The sequence below is a fragment of the Tenrec ecaudatus genome, chromosome 9 (assembly GCF_050624435.1).
Source record: "Tenrec ecaudatus isolate mTenEca1 chromosome 9, mTenEca1.hap1, whole genome shotgun sequence".
NCBI lineage: Eukaryota > Metazoa > Chordata > Mammalia > Afrosoricida > Tenrecidae > Tenrec > Tenrec ecaudatus.
The window spans coordinates 72496821-72522355 of record NC_134538.1 but is presented as its reverse complement, the minus strand read 5'-3'; the positions used below and the strand labels follow the sequence as shown (position 1 = coordinate 72522355).

Sequence of the window (25535 nt, the reverse complement as noted above, 5' to 3'; positions counted from 1 at the left end):
GCGAACACCTTATACCCTAGCTTGTCGTGCATTCTTTCCAAAAATTGGCACTTTTTAAAAATGCTGCGGGATGCAGGAAAAATTGTTAAAAATCGGGACTGTCCTGCCAAAAGCGGGATGACCGGTCACCTTACTTAAGAGCCTGTACATGCTAAGTGCTGAATAAGTTCTATCAAGTTAACCAAACTAAGTGATCATTTTTATTGTTGTCAATATCTTCCGTTACAAAGACTGGTTAAGTAATAATAACTACTTTAGATGACATTGAGGCTTCCTGTCACTATAATTTTCTACTCTTCATTTTAAGATTTCTACAATCCACAATGAACCTGTGAAGGTCAGAGCTTGGCAGGACTGCCTTGTCTCTCTGGGTCTCACAGGGTTTCTACTATGGACAGGGTGCAGTCTGTCACCTTTCAATCACCCTCTGAAAGTGGAAACTAGTTTAGAACTTCGTCTCTGACGGTTTCCGCCTCAGCTGGGTGGTGGCATCCACAGGTTTTACTGTCCATGGCAAATAGAAAGTTAAATGACAATTACAAGTGATCTCAATTTACCTTTTAGCTTTTTCTACTAAATACAGACCTAGAGAAAACTATGTTTATGAAGGGAAGTGACCTCAAGTCTGCTAAAGCCAAACCTCATTTACAGCAAACAAAATAGTTAAGGTTGTACTTGTGAATCAACTTTGTTTTCCATGATTATAGCATGCCTCACTGGGTTTTTATAAATAGCTTCTTGCCATAATGTTTTTCATAAGATTTGTGCCGATAAAACTATCAATTACTGGAAGACAATAAGTCAATACTTGCAACTTCCATAAATACTTAATAAATGAAAACCTTAGATAATACTACTTGAGATGTATTATAAATCATTAATTTTAATTTAAGAATTGAACTAGACTGTTCAACTCATCTGAGGAAAACAAAATAATTCCAAATTAATCTTTACAAAAGCTTTTAGACTTCAGTTAATTTTTTATTAATTTGACTTAATCTTTCTTTCCAGTCGTAATAAGCATTGTTGGCATTATATTAACGTTAGAAACGAAAGTAAGTAGATTGTATCCTGGAAGAAAGGACAAACGGTTAGGCTTAGATTCCTAGACATCAGCACATCTGATTATTCAGCCTCTAAATAAACGTCAGGAAACTGTGAGCCAGGGAGCTGCCTTCAAATTACAGCAGGCGCAACACAAGTAGGGAAAACAGGAGGGACTTTTAGCTTACAATTAAAAGTCAGCGGTGAATAATTGTATTCATCTAATTTTCAGTTTCAACACTTTTGGTTTATACTGTTTTTAAAGTGCTTCCTCTTGGAGCTGTGAATAAATGACGAGTAGAAAGTTCGCTAGCTAGAGAAATGTTGTGACTCCTTCTATAATTTGGAAAAGAAAAAAAAACTGTGCCGGCCAAAGCTATCCATTCCATTTCACCAGCATGGTCAAACAGCTTATGTTTTGCCTCAGACTTTATCGCACATCTATCTGGTCGCCAGGCCTTAGTGCATTCATATTATGCATGTTTCTCTTTGCACAATCTCATTTCTTATCACTCTCCGAGTCTCAGATTGTTCTAATGAGGGTCTACTGGGGGACCCACTGGACTGGTTCTAGCCATTTATGAATCTATAAACCCTCAGATAAAAGCACCAAAAAGGAAAGTAGCTATTCTCTTAAAAAGGTAGGAGTTATAACATGAGCAGATACTGTTCATGATGCCGAGAAGATGGAAGCAAGCTAAGTGCCCGTCCGCAGAAGAATGGTTGAAGAAGCTGTGGTACGGCCCACAATGGGATCCGGTGCATGGCTGGAAATCAAGGAGGGAGCCACGAAGACCTCATCACAGGTAGAGCTGGAGAACACCACGGTGAGTAAAATTAGTTAATCAAGAAAGGCCAAATATGATATAAAAATACTGCTTGAAGGGGGGAAATGTACAAAGCCGAGATAAAAACTTTCATACCCAAAGGAGTGTACTCTGGAAGCTGTCAAGTATGACTGGGGGGAGGGCAAGGAAGCAAAGACAAAGTCACGGGCTACACTGTTGACCGCTGTTAACTTGGGTGATAGGGAAGATGGTCGCCCACAAGAGGGCGAAGAGAAACCAAGGTGTGGGTGAAGGGTGTAATTTAAACTGTTGCATATAAAGCTGATGATCTGAAATGTAATCCCCACTTAATTTGCAATAAAAAACTGAAAAACAACAACAACAAAACAAATGAAAGGAAGAGTAGGAGATGCTCAGTATTAGTTGCAAAAAACTGTGGGTTCCAACTCAAAATTGCCTACTAGCCACGTAAAACTGAGCTAATCACCTGAATTCTCTGGGTCCCCCCAAAATAAAACAAGCCAAAACAAAAAAAACATCAATGTACTGCCATCCAGGTGATTCCAACTCACCCTGGCGCTGCAGGTCAGAACTGAACTGCTCTGTGGATTTCCCAGACGGCAACTCTTTATAGGCGTAGCTAGTCTCCTCTTTCTTCCACAGAGTGGCTGGTGGTTTCAAACTGCTGACTTTGTGGCTATTAGCAGCCCAAAGAGTAACCACTACCACTACCCAGTAACCACTACCCAGGCCCCATTAAACTCTGTGAGACCTGGTTGCCTCATTTGTATAATGATCAAAATAAACCAAATAATTCCAAAATTGCATCCCTGTCTCAAATGCTTCCTAAAAATGAAGTTTAAGTGCTCGAGGGAAGTTTAAGAGTACAATGCCCGAGCACACTGTAGCATGCATGACATTACAATAAAATATATTTCTTCCGTCAGTGTGTATTTCAGATCCATCTCAGTAATTGAAAATGAAGTTGCTTTTGTCTCCTCAAGGTGAGAATATTGCATGTTAATCAACAGTCCCAGAGATAAAATACTTTGATTTCTGTTTTGATATCCACATATCATGGGACTCCCGCGTCCTGGCCCTCCAAGTAGAGGAGATAGCCATTGCTTCTGGAGGAAGCCCTGGAACACTTTCTGCCTCCTGTCATAGAGTGTCTGGCCCAAGGAAACATTGGGTCAATGTGAGCAGGGGCAGAGCCAAGGGGCAGAGACAATTGCTATTAACTTTTGCTATTTGCTATCATTAGAATTTTTACTTTCAAAGAGCTTGCTTCTGGTGGAGTGGTTGCCCGTAACATCCAGTTTGTGTGTTTCTTAAATTACATTTTAACTTTATTTTATTGCAGACACTGCAAACTCTACTTTGTAAAAGTCTCCACAATGCTTAAATATAGATATATTTATAAAATCTTAAGGAAGTTAGAAAATTATGTGAAGACCATACCAATTTCACTATTCTCTAGGCTTAAGTTTATTATATTTCTTTTCTCAGCCAGTACAATTTTCTCTCAAAAACTTATAATGGAAACATTTTTATCCCCCATGCAAATTGATTCCACTGGCTTCTCTTATAGATGTAGAAATTATGTTGATGGTTATTTTAGTAACAACTATCAGGTTAGGCTACTCTGTTCACAAAATGCTTGACTTCTTAAATGAGCCCTGAATGTTAGAGTTTTCTTTCTGAAAAATTAGCTCTAATGTTGGTAAAAAGAGCAGGTAGGAACAGACATCTTAAGTAGGGAAAGATGAAAACAAACAGGAGGGGAGAACCAAGTGCCCCCGAATTCACTGCACAAAGTCTCATTCTGGACCAGACTTACCAGTCCTCCAAAAGACTAATATATCCAAAGTTCAAAAGTAAAGGAATATGTCAAAAGGAAGTGCCTCTACTTGGATAGAGTACTGAGCAAGTATTCTCATTCACCCAGCTCTCCCACAGGGTGCACAAGAATGGTGCCTATGTGTGCTGTTGGGAGGAAGTGAGGTGCACATCATCCTGAAATGGCGTCTCGCTCATGAACTACCTTCTGTCCATCTCTAACACTATCAGCAGAGCTTTTCACAATTTCAAAATGACTCCATTTGGAAGCACACAAGAAGTGACTGAGTATCAGAAGAGTCCTGAATTGTGTTCAAAGGACTTCTTATTTCAAGGAACCAAGAAAAGGGAAGAATTCCTCTTCCCTTTTTTGCATAGATTCCACCCTCTTTTTGTCCCTCTGTATCATTCAGGACCAGGGAAAAAAGTATGGAACAATCTAATGTATGTAGCATCTGAACTCATCTAAATTCTACAGGGATCAGGAGAACCAGCATCAGAATCAAGTTGGTCCCTATGAAGACCAAAGAGCTGATACATTTGAATTATGGTATAGGGGAGGAGTTCTGCCTGCATCATGGACTTGCAGGTGAATGAGCAAATTTGTCTTGGACAAGGTACACGCGCATCCTCCTTAGAAGGGAGGCTGGCAAAATTCCGAGCCCAAGCCCTTTGGTCACGTTAGCAAGAGGAACTCGTCCCCAGAGAAAGACATCATGCTCAGAAAAGTAGAGAGCTAGTGAAAAAGAAGCTCCTTAATGAGAGGGATTGACACAGTGGCTGCAATGATGGATCCAGTTATGATTTTTTAAAAGCACCTGCTTTCTCAAATTGTTATTTATACAGCTCGTTAAAGGTATTGTAAGTTTCCAATGCTCTGAAAGAGGGAAAAAAAGGTTTTAATGTATTTTCTTCTTACCTTGCCAATTTTCACTTTTAATATTCCAGCTTAGGTTTTATTGGACTATGAGTTGTTAAATAACCCTAGCAGCATTTGTCAACTACCCCTGTTGGGAAGACGGGAAGAATCAGGCTTTGTCAGAGACCAGGTCCTGCCAGCGTTGGTAGCTCGCGCCACAACATGGGCCTCAAAAAGTTCTGGTTTTCTTGAGTTTTAGTCCAGGCAGAGAACAAGCGAGAGGAAAGGAAGAAAATCGAACATCCTAATAGGATAAACTTTTGAGGTTGGGTGATTCCCACTGACAAAATATTAGCATTTGAAGAGGCCCTCCAAGCTCGCGTGAGGGTGTGTTTATGCCCTGGGCTGTGATCTGTATGGTCCGTGGTTTGAAACCCTCAGCAGCTCCTCAGGACAAAGATAGGGCTGTCTACTCCTGTAAACAGTTAGTCTCAGAAACCCACAGTGTGGTCACTGTGAGTCAGCCCTGACTTGAAGGCAGTGAGTTTGGTTTGGGTTGTGTTTGTTTGCTTAACATGTTTTCAATGAAGAAATAGCTAACCAATATTTATAGGCTATGTGAACTAGTTAAAAGCTGTGACTAGAACAACCAACCACATGACTTCTCATGTTACTCTATTCTTCTAACGACTCAATTCTGCCCTTACAGCACAAAAGTGGAGTGTCCCTGGGAAGAGCAGATGGCTACGTCCTCCACTCCTAGCCAAAGGATTGGCAGTTGGGATCCATGCAGAGGCATCTGGGAGGCCAGGCGGGGTGATCTGCTTCTAACAAGTCACAGCTTTGAAAACCCTCGGGAGGCCAGTTCTACTCTGCACTCACAGGGTTAAAGAGCAGTCAGAAGCAATTCGTTGGTAACGAATAACAACAACAGTGCAAAAGTAGCCCCAAGTCCTGAATAAACTAAAAAGCCTATCAATGTTCCAGGGGAAATCTGTGGACACTAGAATTTTAATTTCGTATAATTGCCATATCATAAAGCATTATTTTGAACTTTTTCCCCACCATTTAAAAAAGTCAAAAGGCATTTTTAGCTCATATGGTGTATAAGAGTAGACAGCAGGCTCCAGTTGGCTCTGCCATAAGCTCCTGCACTGATTGGAGATGGGCCCAGAGGCCCCACAAAGTCCTAGGGAGATCCCACTGATCCAGACAGTCCACACACCGGCCGGGAGCCAGGTCGGAACCAATCACCAGGGTCTTTCCGGCACCATGGTCATTAGTAGACATTGTCCGTGAACTGACCACACGGAATCCCTGTAATGTTTAGTATCACCGTATCTGGCATCTAATCCATCTGTTGTTGAACACAGGTAGTTTGCAGGTTAAAAATAGCAACTGACATATGGTTTTTGTTGAGCTGATTTTAAGTCATGGTAACTCTCTGCATTGCAGATTCTTGGCTTTAATCTTTTTTAAAAATTAGTTTTTTAAGTCTTTTTTTATTTTTTTAACCTTTATTAAGTTTTAACTGGGGCAAGGACGAGACAACTACAGAGACGCATCAGGTAAGGGAGACCATTAACCTGAGGTCATAACAGTGCCCAAAGGTTTGCTGAACTTTAAAGGGAACACCAGAGGTTGAAGCAACTGTCTGTCACACAGACATGGTTGGCAGTAGGTCACCATCCTAGTTACCAGTGACACTCCCAAAACAGGATCCACGAGCCCTTATAATTGAGGAATAAGACTGTTCTGGCTGGCGTATATTAGAGGTCCCAAAAATAAATTGCACAGAGGTTTAGCCTTGTGGGCATATGGATACCTATAAGTTGGACTTAAAAATAAATACTTTCATTGTTACAAGATAGAGGGAAATTTTTATATAATGAAATTTCTACTGAAACTCTGTACAACAGTTTTTAGATCGTCATTTTGATGTAATCCTCCCACCCCCACCCAGCCTGGCCCCCCACACTCTCCTATTGACGCCACTGCTCATTAGCAAATTTGCCAAATGCTTGCTGCTTCGTTGTATAATATAAACTAGACTACTTCTGTAAATACCCAGGATATTAGATTTGCAACTTGCTTGTCTGAAGTCTCCTTCCGCATCTAAGTTAATAGAGTGCCTTTGAGCACTGCACACAAATGCCTAAACCTCATGGCTTCTATCCAAACTTTGTCATTTTGAAGGTCTTATTCAATACAAGAGGTTTCAAGCCACTCTTAGTGACTCTCCGTACAAATTCCAAACCAAGACAGTAATGTAAGCCTCTGTATTTAATGTCTGCCCCTCTTGACATGACCAAGAAAGCAAGGAAAACAGAATGTTCAGGAGGGTGTCAGCTACAGACGTAGAGAGGCCAGCCACAGAGAAGGCAGAGACGCCTAAGGAACATGCCATCCATCATGTACGGAAGAAGAAACTAGCCCCGGAGGGAAAAGATAAAGAGCTGCCTCTCAACTCGCTCCGCTCTGTGAGGTCAAAGAGGAAGGCAGAGCTTTGAGTTGGTGAAGGGAGCAGATTCTCACGGGGCGTGAGGCTCAGAGGAAGAACCACACCCCCGCCCCCCAGCAGACCTTCAGCTGGTCCTTGGCATTTTTGATATTTTGCAGGGTATAGGGCTGTGCCTGTGAATGTTCTTAATCTTAAGGGAAATATGAAGCTGGTTGTGTTAGTGGGTTGGGCGGTCATTTCCCCAGTTGATTTCTAGCTGCCTGGTAACTCGGCAGACGGGGTAGGGCTGCTGATTGCCAGAGGCAACTGCTCTATAACCAAATGATCACATCTCCATAGTGGAAAAGAACAATACATTGAAATCATTACCCTTGCTTCGATCTGCACCTGAAAGATTTGAAAAAGATCCACAGACTTTTATTCCAAATTAATCTCAGCTCCTAACACTTGACAAACAGACAGCCCATGCTAGAGCAAAATAATTGGACTTGGTAAAAAAAAAAAAAACGAGCAATTCAAAAGAAGAAAATTCCCACAATAAAGTAGAATAAATGTCCCTTTCTGAAACAGATTTGTTGAGGAAAAAGAGGAAGAAAGATTTTAAACCTCTTGTTTGTTTTCCCCCAAAGTGTCAGTGATATTTAAGAAGATTTTGTATTAATAAAGTATGGACTACCTAAAACCCACTTCCAACTGACCTTGCAGGACAGAAAAAACCCACTTCCAACTGACCCTGCAGGACAGAGCAGAACTGTCCCCTTGGGGTTCTGAAACGGCAAAACTTTTCAGGAGCAGAGCAGCTGGTGAGCTTGAACTACCAACATTTTGGTTAGCAGGCAGCATATAATCCATGACATGGCAGGACTACGTACAGTAGGGCCTACCCAAACCAAACCAAACCAAACCAAACCAAACTCACTGCTATAGAGGTGACTCTGACTCAAAGCAGCCCTATAAGATAGGGTGGAGCTTCCCCTGTGGGCTTCCAGGACTGAAACTCTATAGAAGTAGAAATTCTCAGCTTTCTCCCAAAACAAGCTTTACTAGCCATGAAAAGAAATAATCCACATGTGACCTCCTCCCTGGGAGAGGGACAGCAGAGAAGGGGGGGAAGGGAGACTCCGGATAGGGCAAGATATGACAAAATAACGATGTATAAATTACCAAGGGCACATGAGGGAGGGGGGAGTGGGGAGGGAGGGGAAAAAAAAAAAGAGGACCTGATGCAAGGGGCTTAAGTGGAGAGCAAATGCTTTGAGAATGATTGGGGCAGGGAATGTATGGATGTGCTTTATACAATTGATGCATGTATACGTATGGATTGTGATAAGAGTTGTATGAGCCCCTAATAAAAATGTAAAAAAAGAAAAGAGGAGAAAAAAAAAGAAAATGATTAGGGCAAAGAATGTACAGATGTGCTTATACAATTGATGTATGTATATGTATGGACTGTGATAAGAGTTGTATGAGCCCCTAATAAAATGTTATAAAAGAAAAGAAATAATCTAAAAATATGAAAGTGCTCTTGGAAATGACATTTTAAAAGAACTCAGTGAAGTTAACAAAATATTGGTTGTTCCAGAAAGTATAATCAATAAATTAGAAGTTTTAAATAAGATTTTTTTTCTTGCATACACAGTGAAAATGTAAAGAATTTTTTAGATATTAAGCAATGTATAAAAGATACAAGAGATGATGTATATGAAATATATATAGCACAGGAATTCTAGGTCTGAATTGGAAGAGAAGAATTTCCTGATCTCAGTGAAGTCTTTGAAGGGTTCAATCATATAATAAATATGAAAGAAGACAAATCGAATGTAGTTTTTAATTTCAAAGATACAATAAAAGTATCTATGAGCATCTTATCCATACAGAGAGGAAATTGGTAGGTTTTTAACAAAAACAGGGCACCGCTTTTGGCACCAGCTCTTATTGCCCAACATGAAAAAGTCTGGAAGGGCTCTGAGTCAAGTTCATGCAGCATGACAGCTGATCCTTTTGTAGGAAGAGCTCAGCAAGTTGATGACACAGATAACCATCTTCCATCCGTTATTCAGTGTCTGCCTGAGTCAGAAAATAGTACTAATAACTGGAGAAAATATGGAAGAGAAATGAGCGCTACTGAAATTTCATTTAAATGGATGCCGTTGAAGTGGCTGTGATGTTCACAGGAACATTAAGAAACCGTCTCAAAGGAAAAGATAAGAAAGACACGTGAATAAAAATCTGAACCAAACCTTTACATTGTGCAAGGGGCAGTGCAAGGAAGAATTACAAAAATACATATGTACCAACTGTATAATGATGTTCTTTTAAAATCTGAAATCAACACGTATTAAAATAAAGTCTGATGGGAATTAGAAGATGTTGGGGTTGCGGATAAACAAACTGGGTTGGATGTTCTCTCACAAACAATATGTGAATTTGAATAAAGCATGAATCTCTCTAAGCTTCAGTAATCTCAAAAGGCAGGGAGATCTATTGGGAAAAAAAAAGCCAAAATCTAGAAAAGAGACAATAGTAGCCTAACATGGTATGGTAGTTCTGGAGCTGGTAAGAACTGGCATCTTCCCCTGAATGTAATTTGAAAGATTAGTTGATTGTTTAGTGGGAGAAGTGGGGGAAAAAATGTAAAACAGGGCAGGGGTGGTCAAGGATGACTGCAGACTTTTCCCCCCAGAACAATGGAAAGGATGCCATTGTGGGCAATGAGAGGGCAATGCAAACAGAAGAGCAGGGGTGAAAGGTGGCGAGGCATTCAGTCGTAGATCCGTTCAATATGAGATGCCTTAGGGAAGAGGAAAGAGTAAACCCAAACAGCCAATAACAGCGTGATAATAGGCCAGGAATCGGAATCCACTCTCCAGCATCTAAGAACAACAAAGGCATGAATCTGGGTCCGATCACCCAAGGAGGAAATGCAGACCGAGAGAACACATCCAAGGAGGAAGGCCTGCAGCCCATTACTGCTCGCAGGGGAACAAAGTGAAGAGGAACCAGCCAAGGAGGAGAAAAAAGAATGGTCTGCGAAGCAGAATGAAAACCAGAAGATATGAGGTCCCGGAAGCCAAGTGGGGAAGGAGGGGAGCAACGAGCCACTGCGCACAAGGCTGCTGACAGGAAGGAAGGCTGGTGACCTTGACTAGAGCGGTGTGTTGAGGTACCAAATCTGCTGTCACCAAATCGACGCTAACTCATAGCAACCCTCAAGGGCAGGGTAGAACTACCCTTTCGGCTTTCTGAGACCTTTACATCTTTACAGAAGTGGACAGCCTCATCTTTCTCCCACGGAGTGACAGGTGGGTTTGAACTGCTGCCTTTGCAATTAGCAGTTCAATGCACAGCCCCTAGGCTACTAGAAGGTCATCTGGAGGAAGCGCTAAGAGGGAAGCAGAGAGAGAGGAAGTGAAGAGCTGGAGAAAAGATGAAGCACAACTTTTTCGGAAGAGCTTTACTATACAAAGGACACAAACAGAACTGGATACAGGGCAGTAACCCAAAGGAAAAGCGGGTCAAAAGGGTCTTTTTTATTTTTTAATATAAAAAATGTCAGGATACTTACTTGACGATAGAAGGGAGGGCATAATGAAGTTGTTGGTTTTGTTTTTAATTTGAAAAATTTTGTGTTATGATTTGCAGAAACAAGCAAAAGTAGACATTTTTAAAAAAGGATAGTAATATAGCATTAGAAAAAGTAGAAGTCGAGAAAAAGGAGCATTCAATGGGACACAAGTTAAAATATATATTGGTTTGAGAATTTATGGGGAAAAAAACTAGGAGTATTATCAGGGAAGTGCCCTGGCAGAGTACTGTGCCCTTAAGAATTTATGGATGAGAATGATTACGCCATTGGGAAAATGATCATTTTATTATGACTTAACCTGATCCAGACAATGAAAAGCAGGGACATATTTCAGTTCATTGAACAAGCACGAGAGCTCGGATACCAAAAGAAAAAGAAAAACAAAGTCAAGGTTGATACACAAAGCCCTAAATAAATTCAACCCCTCTGTCTTCCTTCTAAAGTTCACTTATTGACTATCTCATCATCCAATATTTTGCATTTACCACAACAGTAAACAATCTACCATCGGACTTTTTTGCCCATTGACCTGGGTTTCCTACCTGTATCCAGCTCCTGACCCTCCCGCAGAGCCACTGGGGTCTGCCCGGCTGCAGCTCAGCAACCAGCTCTCTGGAATCCCTCTTTCTTGGGATCCCACCCCTTTCACTGGAACCACTGAGGTAGAGCTACATGCCAAAGAGACAGCTGCAGTGGGCTTTCAGGGAGGCCGTCAGCGTAGCTGGAGGGACCCAGAAGAAGCCAGGGGTCGGGTGGTAGCTCCTGCTGCTCCCCTACTCAAGTACCTTGGAGGGACCAGGGCCTGCAGTGTGGGAAGGTTACAGGGTGTTTCCCAAGGCCTGGGAGAGAGAGCCCCTTCCTCGTCCGTGCCAGGCTTACTGAACTCTCTTCCAGGCACTTATTAGTCTCCAGGCTCCTAGGTTTGGATTCCAGGCCCTCCACAAGCAGTAGTGTAGCACTCATTTCTGTGGGGGACCTCTCCTACCTGCAAAGCAAAAGCAGGGGTGGTGGTGGCTGAGGGGGCATGGATACTGGGAGCAAGCCCCACTGACTTCTTGGCCAGGTTCCCCTGATTGTCCTAGTCTCAGCCGCTGTGCCTTTAGTCCCGTGCAAAACTCCAGACCTGCCCACGCACTAGTGCTGACCGCAGGCTCGGGGTTGTCGAGAGCAGACACCCAGCTGTCAGGGGAAGTTCTGGTAGTCCCGGGCCAACCTGGTGTTGAGATGCTAACTGTGTTGTTAGGTGTGAAGTGGGTAGGCAAGTCGAACAGCTCCAGTCCCAGGGATGTCTTTCCCAAAGTGAATAATGCTGCCTCTCTCCCCTCTGGGAATGCTGGAACAGTCGGTGGGGGTGGGGGTGGGCGTGGAGGGGCAGCTGTAAAAGCAGATACTATCATTTATTCTGGATGATGGGCTATCTTTCAAAAGTTTTTAATTGCTTGGGGGTAGGAAGGATTCGGAGTAAATTTTTTTCCCCGAAAAACTAGTTTGGGCGCCTTTGCCATAGAGTCTGTGTCCAGAATTCAGACTTCTAGTATAACTGTTAAGAAATAAATTTCCATTCTCAAAAGCCGTTTATGGCATTTCTGTTACAACGGGACTGAGAAACTAAGATGCAACATAAATAAAACGCTAATGGTCAAGCTGGCAAGATGATCCCAACACAGAGAGACAATCAGACACTAACACTCCTCACACCTAAGCATAGCTCCTACAGCACGGAGAGAAAGATGGACAACCAGACAGGAGAGAAAGTGACTAAGAACCGCAACAGGCTAAGTGGCAAATGAAAATATGTCACACATTTTCACGTATCAAATTGGCAGCTAATTACGTTGAGGAAAGTGAAAAGAAAGAAATGTACACTTTGAGGCAGGCTGTGAACTTTGTGTGGGGAGGTGGGAGGGAATGTGGCAGTACGGAAAAAGCCTTTAAGAAATGTGGACATGCTCTGATCCAACCTTTACGTTTACGGGTAGCTATCCTCTGACAATCGTTTAAGCTAAGTGTACAGAAAGCAATGACAAAGATTGCCCTGCTGGGACTGTTTCTAACAACAAAAAGTAGGAAACTTTACCCAGCAGATACCAAAAAACAAAACAAAACTCATTGTCATTGAGTCGATTCCAAGTTGTGCAGACTCTACAGGACAGGACAGCCCGCCTTTGTGGGTTCTGAGGCGGTCCTGTTGGCAAGAGCAGAAAGCCTTATCTTGCTTGCACAGAGTGGCTGGGGTTTCAATGGCCGACCCTGTGCTTATAAGCCCAACTCACAACCCCCGACACCAGCAGGGCTCCTAGATGTTGTGCAGTGAATGGCGAGGCACAAAGGAAAACTAGGCAGCCATGAAAAAGCACCCTGCAGACATATCTGTTGCTGTGAAAGGAGGATTATTTAAAATGGTGCACACATCAAATGATCAACGTTGAAGAAAGAAAACGGTGACGCATACATAGGAAAGGATCGAGCATGATACATAAGGAGATGCCCCCGCTGGTCACTTCTGAGTGTGTCACCTTCCATTACTTCTGCAGGCTCTTTTCCTAGGCATCCTGGAGGTGATGTTGGGCACGCGTTCGTAATTCAAACGCAGTGAGTGAAAGAAAGATGAGGTTACCCGCTGCCATCAAGTTTCCAGTCTTGAAAGCCCTGTCCGGAGTCTCCATGAGCACAATCGACTCCACCGCAGCAGGCGGTTTGTGTTTGTTTATTTGTTTGTATACACTTGCTTCTCAGTGTTTTCAGATTTAAAAAAACTTTGGAGAAAATATTTTATTTTTTTTCCCTCTTCAAATGTAGCCCTGTACCTTCACAATCAGTCAAATTGCTCCAAGTGCCTCCCCGACCCCAAATGGTTTCATACCAACTGACAAGACTTTCTGTGCATATTTTTTAGATGGAACCAACAGATAATTCTTTCCTTGAATTAAATAATTATAAATTAGATTATCTTTTAAAAATTCCTGTGGGATTTTTGGTTTGCTTCTTAGCTGTCCACAATAGACAAATGTGCAAAGCATCACATGCAAACGTTTTTATTTTTGATAACGAGATGGCTTTCCCTTACAAATCAGAGAAATGATATATCTGAAGCAGGAAGCTATGTATGAAATATGTAAGGTATTCAAGTACCTGAATGGAACCTAGTAAAATTAGACCAGAAAAAAACCCCATGATATTATATACATTTGACATATATAATAGATATTGCTTTCCAGAGTATCCCAAGAGCATATGCAATGACAGAAGGGATGAGCTGTGTGTAAGGAGCCCTGAAGGTGGTTATGCATTGAGCTGCGATCTGCATGGTCGGCAGTTCAAAACCACTAGCAGCTCTGAGGGAGAAAGACTGGCCTTTCTACTGCCATAAACTGTTACAGTCTTGGAAACCCACAGGGGGTCACAGTGAGTCAGCACTGAGTGGAAGGCAGTGCATTAGGGTTGGGTTGGATTGGGGTTGGGTTGGGTTGGGGTGGGTTGGGTTGGGGTGGGTCAGCCATATAAGACAATTAGATTCAGTCCTGAAGGCCTTTTGGGTGTCCCACCGAGGAGCTGTAAATCTGAGACAGGAAACTTGAAATCATTAAGGCCACGTATTTATAACATCCTATTCAATTAGGTCAGAAAAGTGCAATTTCTGTCATCATGTCATAAAAAGATGTGTTTTGCTCTCAGATCTCTCATGAAGAAAAGCTCCCTATATTGTGACAGATGGGGGCTGTTTTCAATCCGTTACAAGGAGCAATTCAATTACAGGATGGTTTAGTGCAGTAACTGACTCCAGACTAATTTAATTTCTTTAGGTCTCTAAAGATCAATTGATATGATTTGTCCCGTCCCCAAAGGCTGTTTAGGAAAAATCCAGACTTAAATACCTGGAAATGAAATCCGAAACCTTGACCAATTTCACACTACTTAGGTCATAGCACACTTTCAGCTCGACACGAAGGAGTGTGTGCTTGGTGTTCTGACCCTCGAGAGCTACTTAGCTCCACCCACATGTGAGCGCTGCCCACATCACGATGCTTATTCGATACGTGGAAAATGTGGCTGCTGCGTGCGCTATCAAATCTGTCGCTCCAAAGGGCAGTCACAATGGCACCCGTATCTCAAGAGCCCATGGGCAACTTCAGGCTATTTTTACCGTAGGAGTGGCTTATTAAGACTTAAAAGTAGATTTAGATGAAGTAAAACTGAGAGATCTAATGGTCACCTAATGAGATGAGGGCCTTATCATTATTTTATATTCTTCTAAATGTATAAAGTGCTGTCATAAATACCTCGCTGTGTTTGCATGATTAGCCCTTGCCGTGAGCCTGCTGATGCTGTACAATGAGGAAACAGACTCGGGCTCACTCAGCCAGCCCAGGGCAGGGCTGGCACTGCCATCTGTGACTTCTGTCTCCTAGTATGCCAGGCCTGCCCTCTGACAGCCCCATCCATCTGCCAGCTTGTCTGTCCACCGTAGTGGCTTGCACGTTGCTGTGATGCTGGAAGCTAGGCCCCTGGTGGTTTGAATTCTACCAGGGTCACTTATGGTGGGCGAGTGTCAACAAAGCTTCCAGGTTCAGGGCAGAGATCTAGTCCTGACAATTGGAGGGATCACAACAGAACATTGTCTGGTACCACGCTGGAAGATGAGCCCAAACACGAAGATGGCGCGGGGATGAACAATGTTTGTTTTTATACATAAGGACGCCCTGAATCACAGCCAACTGGACAGCACCTAATGACCACGCTCTGCTCTCTAAGGCAGAAGATACGATGCACACAATTTTAAAAATGCCAATATCACCCCACTGACTCCGTTTTGGATTCCTGGTGGTGTCGTGGGCTACAAATTGGGCAGTTTGAACCCATAAGCCACGCTGAGAGAGAAAAAATGAGGCTTTCTTTTCTCATAAAGGTCTACAGTCTCAGAAACCCACCAGGGCCAGTTCGCCTGCCCCACAGGGTCACTCTGAGTCAGGACTGACTCCGTGGCAGGGAGACTCAGTGTCTTCATTTGCATTGGGCATGACCCAGACTGAGAACCAGGTCACCTATTATCATCTCAGCTGCAGACACCCAGTCCAAGTCAGTATCTCTGATGGGACTAGGAAACGAAAACAGCCTCATCCAAAGGAGAGCAACCTTTGTAAACGGACTCGCTGCTGCAACGTTCTCGCTGACTGGTGTCTCGGCCTGTCCGTCCTGCTCTGTCGCAAACACACTGTAAACTTATCACTTGCCTTCTCTCTGTATTTTGCATTGGGTTCTCAAACACAAACTTAAGTTTCTTTCCTGGACCCCGACATCTTCAACCCCTTATTAAACTTTCCAATCAATCGATCTGTTCTTTCTACTTATATGTCGTAGCTGCTGCTGACACCTCCCCACAGCCTTTATTTTCTGTTCCACGAATCAAAATCATCCCTCTAGACCAGTGGTTCTCAACCTTCCTCATGCTGAGACCCCTTCAGACAGTTCTTCATGTTGTGGTGACCCCCAACCATTAAATGATTTCCGTTGCTACTTCATAACTGTCATTTTGCTACTGTTATATTTCTTTCTACATTTGAGATGCTAAGGCAGGTTAGAAAGGAGCCCTGCTGGTTAGGCACTGGGCTGCTAGAGGCAAGGTCAGCAGTTGGAACCCACCAGTCACACCACGGGAATAAGACAAGCTCCCTGCTCCCGTAAAGAAGTACAGTCTCAGAAACCCAGCAGGGTGTCCTAGTCTGTCCCAGAGGCTGGCTATGAGTCAGAATCACCGTGGTGAAGGTGCGTTTGGTTTGGTCTTTGGAAGACAGGTTGGGCAGAACTACTAAGGTCAGCATGTTTGACAATGTGGAGGCAACCAATATGTGGAAGAATCCTGCAGTGCTTGTTAAAGAAATGATACAAAACCATGAAGACAGACTACAACAGAGGCGGAGAACCAATCTTATAGAAGAAAAAGAACAAAGCACTCCTACAAGAAACTGAAACTGACGGAACATGCTCCCATGCTCTTAGATGGGTAGAATAAACAGTGAAAATATAAGTATTAACACCCCCCACCCAAACTTTTTAAATTCAATGAAATTCTGATCCAAATCCTAGCAAAGTTAGTCATGGAAAAACTAATCAACTTTTTATGGAAAAGGGAAAAAAATCCAGGGTAAATTAAACACTATCAAAAAAGAAAAATAAAGTAGAAAACCTTTCATGCTGAGACTTTAAAATTTAGGAGGTAGCCATGGTAATCAAAACAGCTTGGTGCGGGTATAACAGATGAAAACCAACGGACCAAAATGGAGAATCCAAAAGTGCAAACAACTATCACAGACACCTCGCTTTTACACTTGATCTTAGCCAAAAGGCCGAGAAGCGGTGACCCTTCATTTTTATAAAGCACTAAAACACATTAAATGGGGAAGAGATAGTCTGCTCAATAAATTGCGCTGGATCTTTGCATGCAGAAAAATGACGCAGGGCCCATACGTTACACTCTGTACAAAACAAACTCAAGATGGATCAGAGACCTAAATATAAACCCCAGAACCATAAAGACCATCAACGGAAAAATAGGGACAAACTTAAGGGCCCTACAGCATAAACACACTATGAAACATAATGAAAAACATCTACATTAAAGAAGACAAAATAGAGGACCGAGACCTTCCACAAATATAACATTTCTGCACATCAAACAACTTCATCAAGAGAGAACCCACAAGTTGGGAAAACACTTAATAATGACACATCAGATAAAGGGTTTAATTTCAAAAATCTACAGAAAATTATAATGTTTTAATAAGAAAAATAAAAATCACCCAGTCAAAAAATGAGCACAAAGCATGAATTTATGCTAAAGATGAAACCCAGGCAGCCAACAAAATACTTGAGTTCATGAGCAATAAGGAATACAAATTAAAACAACAGTGAGCTAACCACTTCACACCGACATGTTAGCAAAGGTAAAAACAATAGGAGCTAAGAAGAGTGCTGGAGAGGATGCCCACAGATTGCTGGTGGAACTGTAGAGCTGCACAGCCACTGTGGAACCCAGTATGGCCTTCCTGAAGTAAGTGCAAATACAATTACTTTATGAGCCAGCCATCCCTAGCCTGGCTCTCTCTCCTAAGGAAGTACAGTAAACAATGCAAACAGATATGCACACCTATGTTTACTGCAGCCATTTTCATAATACCAACAAGATAGAAACAGCCACTCAGATTGTAGAAGAGTAGATAAACAGTTACAGTATTATGCAGCGATACAATACAACGATGACCCTCTCAAACACTGTAAGACATGGGCAAGACTAGAGACTATAATGCTTAGCAAACATAGTCAATCTTATAAATACAAATACTTAATGACACCATTATTATAAGGAAAAACAACAAAAAAAGAAAAGCGGTTTTCACACCAAAAGGTAAGACTTTGAAGATGACAAGGAGGCCAGAGACCGAGGCAGGGACAGGGGCAGGAATAGGGCAGGGAGAAAGAAGGGACAGCAAATTATGGAAGAAGGTAGGGAGGGTGGCAGTGGGAGGGAAACAGAGGGAACCACCTCAAGGGGCATTCAACAGAATGCTATTCTGACTTATGGATTATGCAATTACATAGAATATAGTTTTCTTTAAAAAACAAAATAAACAGAGAGAGAATGTGAAGGCTCACAGTCTTGAGAACCCTTCAGATTCCTTACCCTTTGGATCGAAGTGGTTCAAGAAGGAAGAAAAGTAAAACTGAAGTGGACATGGATTCTTTAGTGAGATACAAGTTCATTTCAAACATATGAAAAAATAACAACAATAAAAACAGAGGGCTGGTAGGTAAGACACCCTACTTTCAATAAAGATTTCCAGATATAAAAGAAAAAGTAACGTAATGTGGCTAAGAAATACAATCAATGTGGTTGGAAACTTTGTTTGAAAAATACCTTTTTTAAACATTCCTATTGATAAACTGTGAATCTCAATGTTCCTGTCAGCTGTCAAGGAGATGGTGTGGCACTGTGTGCACTCTTTTCGTCGAGTGACAACACTCGATAAGGTGCAGGCACACGAATGTCACTTAAAGGTCCTCAGACATGCTCACACATAGACGATGCCTGGTGGCACTGTGGGTTAGACAGGCGCTGCTGGCCTCAAAGTCAGTGGCTCAGCCTATTTGCTGCTCTGGAGGAGACAGTTGAGACTGTCTACTTCGGTCAAGATTATAGTCTCAGAGTCACTGTGAGTCGGAATCCAGTCGTGACAGGGAGGACAAGGAGTCAGAACTGAATTGGTGGCAGTGGGAACTGCAGCCATAAGAACTGCCGTCAAGGAAACCCTACTCGGTTGGTCACCGCTGGGGTCCCCGTGAATCCTCGCCTACTCCTGCAGCTAACGATACTCACAACCCCATGATCAACCTCTAAGTCCTTGACTAAACCTTACTTCCTTTTTCAAAATCCCAAATGTGCCTCATACTCTGTATGTTAGCAAATGCATCCACTTCAGAAGGTGAGAGGCGGCCAAGATTCCATTTTTCTGCACATTGCGGCTCTCCCAGAGGTGACGCTCAGTTCTCTTCATCAAGAGGACCAAATCCATACTAACCATGCATCCCTCCCTCCCCCCTTTCTGTTACCGTTGAAAAAAGAAACCACTCGTGAGCTGAGAAAGCACTCACAAAACCAACTCGGAAATCTAGCACAAACAGATCCGTGTGCTGCCGCAGCTGTAAGGACGTAAAAGCTGCGCATCTATGGGTTTGCTATCTGGAAGGGGTGCGGAGCGGGGACTGGAGACTGTATGCAGTAAGAGATGCGATTCTTTAAGAGCTGACAGCGTCCTTACAAATGCTCTCTTCCCTTTATCTTATCGGGACAAAGAAAAAGTAAACAGAAAGTTCTCATTACCTCTCAATGTCAGTGAGCCTGGAGGAGTCCCGGAATCCTTTGGCAAAGGGGTTGCTATCTATTTTCAGCTTGGTAATCTGGAAAGAACAGGTGACAAAACTATATCATTTCCCAGGTCAAAAGAGTGAAATCAGGAATAAAGAGTTTGTTCATTTTCCACACACCCCAAAATATCTTCAAGGCCTCGTAGTGTCGTGAGAAGGGTCCCAAGTGCTACAGGAGTTCACAGCAAAGAGCAGTGTTGGCAGGAATTGTCAGGATTTTGAAAAAGGAAGTAGGGTTTAGTCAAGGGCCTGCAGAGAGAGGAGGTCCTTAGGGAAGGAGGGTCCTAATGAACAGGCTAGAGGCCAATCCACAGACACAATTAGGGATGGGGGCCCTTTCAGGCAAGGGTACATATGTATAGGCGAGTTTGAAGTAGTTAACAGTAATGAAAAGTTGGAGCTGGTCTGTGTGGTGGGCAAGGAGCTCGGACGGCCTACATAGCAGTCGCTGTTAGTTACCCTGCAATGGACTCCAACCCATAGCAGCCCTCTGTGTGGAGACTTACTGCCTTAGAGATCCTTAAGGGCAATTCGCTCTACCCGACAGTGCCACTGTGCGTTGGAATTACCTGTACAACAATGGGTCTCCGTAGGGCTTTAAGGATATGCAAGCAGATCCCCAGGTCTGCCTTCTGAGAATTGGAACCATCAACCTACCAGCCAGTATTTGAGACTTAACCATTTGTACAACCATATGACTCCTGCCTCAACGAGGGAACGACCTCTAATGCTGGTATTGCTAGGCAATAGGGAATAAATCAGGAATGAGGCTTCACACTAAAAAACCATCCTGAAACCAGGAAGCACCTCATGGTATGGATGGATCAGGTGGCCATATGGTGAGTGAAACTAGTCAGCACAAGGACAAATATTGTATGAGACCATTGTTATGAGGGGCCTGGGGTGAGGCGGCCAAGACTTTTAGTCCAAAGGAGAGAAGATTTTAGCAATAGACCAGGTTAGCCGCTATCAACCTGGGTCAAGGGGTCCTGCGATCTACAAGGAGGAGGAGAATAATCAAAGGAGGGTTGGCATGGGAAGGATGGGGGAGGAGCGGAGAGGAGAGAAAGGTTGACAAGTAACTTAAATTATTGAATGCAAAATTGATGTAAATCCCCGACCTTATTCTCAATTTTAAAACAATTTAAAAGAAGAATGATGTTTCATTCTGACTGGACATTATATTTTGTTAACATTATGGGCACACATACATATCAGAATAGAAGACAAGATGAATGGCTAATAAGCCTAATGTTTCTTACTATATTTTTGATACACATGATATCATGCTTTAAGGGTATACATTTTGTCCCAGTTCCTATTTGCACTCAACTAAATTAGAACAAGCTTAGTCTGTATCCTATTATCTTTCCATACAATGGTCATTATGAGGCAGAGTTGACTAGAAGGCAATGGGGTTGGGGGACTCTTTGGTTATGCTTATATGCAAAGAGAGAGAGGTTTAATAAGAATAGAAACCAATCTGAAATATGAAGCATCTACTCTGGTGTGTTCATAATTCCCACAGTATTAATATTAATGTAGAAGAATCATAAGCTCTTATCTTTTGAACAACAACCAAAAAATTTGTTGAGATAAAAAGCAAAGCACACACTGAAAAGAGAGAGTTCACATGTAAAATCCTGAACGCAGAGCTGAAAGCCACCTTAGAGACCAGTCTAGTGTGTGTCCTCATCCACAGATAAGCGTCCTGCGGCAGGAACAGCAGCGTCCAGACCAGCAGGAGTCGATTAGCAACTTGATTACAACTAAGAGACTGTTTGGGAGAGCCAGCCCTCCTTGGTGTCCGAATTAGAACATACCTTAATTAGAGAGAGGCATAGACAACATATTCTTAACTGGGGGTGAGGGGTGAGTTATAGGCTGAGGCATTTCCTCTTCCTTCTTACTACGGAATGAACATAATTAGAAGAGTTAGCTTGAAGTATTGTTTTGCCAGCAGCTTTTCCTGTGAGCAGAGTGCATCTGTGGGTCTTTCAAAGCCTCGAGAATTACTTTCTGAACTACAAATTAATGTTTCTTTTTTTAAAAAAATGTGTCATCCTTTCCAGAAAAGTGAATTAAACCAATGCAACAAAATTACTTCCACATTTAAAGGGTGCCTCTCACACTCATCTCTGCCAATTGCGATGGCTGGTTAGAAAGTTGATGATGCTCAGTCCGAGGGCACCTGACAGTGACTCAGAAGTGTCCCTTTGGCCCCTGGGCATTCACTAGAGAGCAGCGAAAGAAAATGGCTCATTTCTGGGTTCGCTTAGTTGTGGGCACTGGTAAATGGGGAAGGCATTGAGTAAATAACTACGAAAGGCATTCTCAGTTGGTCTCGTCACCCATGTCTGTTGCTTATGGATGTAGAGAAGTAGCCTCGAGGGGAGGAGGCAGCTCCTTAGAGGTGGCCACGACAGTGCAAAGCTATTGTCTCACACTGTTACTGCTTTAGAGGTCACAGAGGTCGGAAAGATGTGACTGCTTCCAGTCACTCAGTCAGCCGAGGACTGCGTTTGGAAAGTCAGTTTTCAAGAAGGCGGCAAAGAATGGAGTTGTTGGCCATAAACTGTAATCATCTTCTGAAGCGCGGCTATCAGTATGTTCCAAAACGGTAAAATACCAACAAGATGTTCAAATCCGCAAACACAGGAACTATGTATCTTTCTATTGAATCCTTACGTAAAACCACTTTGTTTCCAAACATGAATCAGGCACCATGCTAGAGAGCAGAGGGTGAAAGAAGCTTAACCCTTCAGGGCCCAGCAGAGAGATGCAGCCTCCCCTCCATCACAGCAGTCCCGGCTCAGAGCAACTTCATCTAGGGAGGGAGGCAGAGACTAACTCTGTGTGGGGGCAGACAGCCTCATGTTTTTCCCGCACAACTGGTGCTTTAAACCACCCGCCTTAGGGTCAGCAGTCCAAACCCACCCCACAGGGTGGCTCATGAGCCTCAGGAAGATGCAGAGCAGACAACAACGTGAGGGAATTTAAACTCAGGTTGGGGACACCCGTCAAGGGTTAGCGACATTAAGAATTCCATAATCAAATGCAGGGGACTGCAAACGGAGGCTGTGCGGGAGAACAATGAAGGTAAGTTTCCCACAGGTAGCACGTTTATAAAATTGAGACATGAATGGCTTTGCTAATGGGTGACATTTCCTACAGATGATGGAAAGATATGTATCTGATGCAAATTTTTTCCTTTGAAAGTTTTTTTCAGCCATCCCTTAAAAATAAGTAAACTAAAAAAAACAATAAGTGAACTAAGTGGACCACCTCCAGCTTTGTTTATGTTTTTATAAATAAGAAGGATATAAACTAACATCAATGCCCAGTAGTAGGTAAAGAAGGCTTCCAAAAAGGTACAGGTGATTGGCTCAAAATACGATTGCGGAGTATCTTAAACCCTTCGATGGCTAATATGCACACAGAGAAACACACAATTGGGATGCATGTAACCGAACTGATGCACCCCCACATCTAAGATTACTGCCATACTTTAGAACAAGGACGTGAATTAAGTTCAATGACATAATTGGAGATTTCTTCAGAGTTTCCTTTGATTAGTATCAAGCTTTTTACTCATCTCCCATAATCTCCAGGAATAGCAATGATAACTTTTTTCCCCTTTTCTTGTAAGAATAGTTTCAAATTCGAGAAAACATTTCAACAATCAAACACGGTCTCTCCAACAGCCAGATTCACCAGTTGGTTACAGCCTTATCATGGGCCCATTCATGAGTTAGGAAAAGGCTAAAGAAAACAATTGGGAATTTACCGTCTCTATGTCTTTGGGGATGCACGAGTGATAGATAGCACGGGTGGTCGCTAACTGAAGTGTTTTGGGTTTGAGTCCATCCGAAGGTGCCTAGGTGGAAAGGTGCGGTGACTACTTCCTCTACACATCAGACACCGAAAATCCCAAGGAGACAGATCCAGGCTCACCAGGCGTCACAAAGACTTGACCAGCACTGGCTTGCTTACTGGTCATTTGTTTTGGTTTCTTTTAGCCCATGGGCCCCTCTTTCTAATTCCAGGGAGAAGAGTTGCTTCTAGAAGCTAAAAGGGGAGGAAACTGGATTGAATGTATTAAGACTAAAATTGCACAGGGGCTCCAGAATGACTTGAAAATCTAAGCATGTTTGAGGAGTACTCACCAGCAGGTCAGAAATTGTGGGCTAAACATTTTCCTGAACATTGCCAACTCTGGTAACACTAGACCCTGAATGCACTGGGGTGTTCACCATAAACACCCTCGAAACATCTGTGATGCTCTAATTCCAAAACAAATGGTCCTAAACGTGGTGTGATCTTTTGACCAGTTACATGCTAAGTGCCATGCTTCTTGAGTTTACGGGAAAAGCATTGTATGTTGTTATTTTATTTTAAAGTAACTTTCAAATAGCAAAATTTTAACCCTCTAGATCAGTGAGTCTCAACCTTCCTAATGCCGCGACCCTTTCATACAGTTCCTCATGTTGTGGTGACCCCCCACCATAAAATGATTTTCATCACCACTTCATAGCAGTCATTTTGCTACTGTTATGAATCGGGAAACCCCTGTGAAAGGGTCGTTTGACCCCAAAAGGGGTCACGACCCACAGGTTGAGAACTGCTGCTCTAGATGATCAACTAATTTTTAAAAGATTGATCATAGATGTACTCTGTATATTTAAATAAGAATCAGTAGTATGAAAAATAAATCACTTTTGAGAATGAAGTTTAACACTCTTTGATGAAATTCAGTATAACAGGGGTGGGGGGGGAGCACAACCAAACACTGATGAGAGACAGAGGTAGCATCAAACACTGATGAGAGACGGAGGTAGCATCAGAGTGATTTCAGCTGTTCGTTAGTTTCATGAAGTCCCTCATGCAGAATGCTGAAGCCTCAAAGGTAATACTAAAAGAAGCACTGAAAAATAACCAACTGCCCAGGACCCTATGGAAAGAAACCTATATGAAACTAAAGGCACCGTTTCTTTATGACCAAAAGTTCCTTAAGGAATAAAACCTTACCAAGCAAGAGATGCAGTGTGTGTCTATGGTGCCCTGTCAGCTAGAGTGTACCTGCTGTTGGTCGGCACCACCCAGTCGGTGTTGACTCCTGACCACCACATGGACCACTGCCCAGTATAACCCTGAGCGGTGATCTGTATGGCCATCCACAGCTGGATCTGCTTTGCATGGAGCCATTGGGTGGGGACAAGTCACCAACTTTTCTTTGCATCTCACCTCTACCCATATCTAAGCCACTGACTAGTTCAAGCCAAAACACACACCACCCCCACATTAATTAAGTATAATATAGAACATGCATAATGCACTGCCTAGCCAGAAATTTCACTCTTTCAACAGTGCTATTATCTCAGGATAAATATATGTGTAACTGGAGGGCGTGCTTTGACTTTGCTAGTCGTGCCAAAGAGCAGGCAACCTTTCCCAATGGCCATCACTCACCGTGGTCTCACCCGACTCAGAATCTAGCTGGGGTTTCCAGCCGCAAGGTGAAATTGGTCCTCAGAGACCATTTCTCCAATGATCGGGAGAAGAGCTGGTCGAAGGCATTTAAAAGGAAACCTGACCTACACTTCAACTCTCCAGCAACGCTCTGCCTGCTCAAAAACAAGGCCTGACCTTTAAATCTGAAATTATGAAATAGTTTGTTGAAAGTGTAATGTACTTAGCTTTTATTTAATAATAAAAGAAATGCAATCGTTCCCTTGCAAAAAGCAGAAGGAAAAAATGGCAAAAAAGAAGAAAGATCCCCTTTTCATTGCTCATAAATGAAACTCTCAGCCACAATAAAGGAGGACCTTTTTGTAACGATGCTATTGGAAAGTTTGATTAGGCTTTTCATAGACAGACAAACAGCAAGAGTACACAGTGTGGTGGAGAAAACAAAGTGGTCCAAAGTGAGGATCCTTTCTCGCCCCTTCCCTCTCGGTTTACTGTGCATTCAACAACAAAAACAAAAACAGAAGGCTTATATTTACTCTATATTTACTTTGCTTATTTACTGATACTTAT

General features: G+C 42.7%; 1 protein-coding gene across 1 annotated transcript in view; it reads right to left on the bottom strand.

The window, feature by feature from the left end:
• TBX20 (T-box transcription factor 20) overlaps nt 1-25535 on the bottom strand; it is a 50292-nt gene that overhangs the window by 8010 nt on the left and 16747 nt on the right. Inside the window, exon 6 of the mRNA XM_075557549.1 lies at nt 19453-19529. Within this exon, the coding sequence (XP_075413664.1) occupies nt 19453-19529 (77 nt within the window). The remainder of the gene's footprint in view (nt 1-19452; nt 19530-25535) is intronic.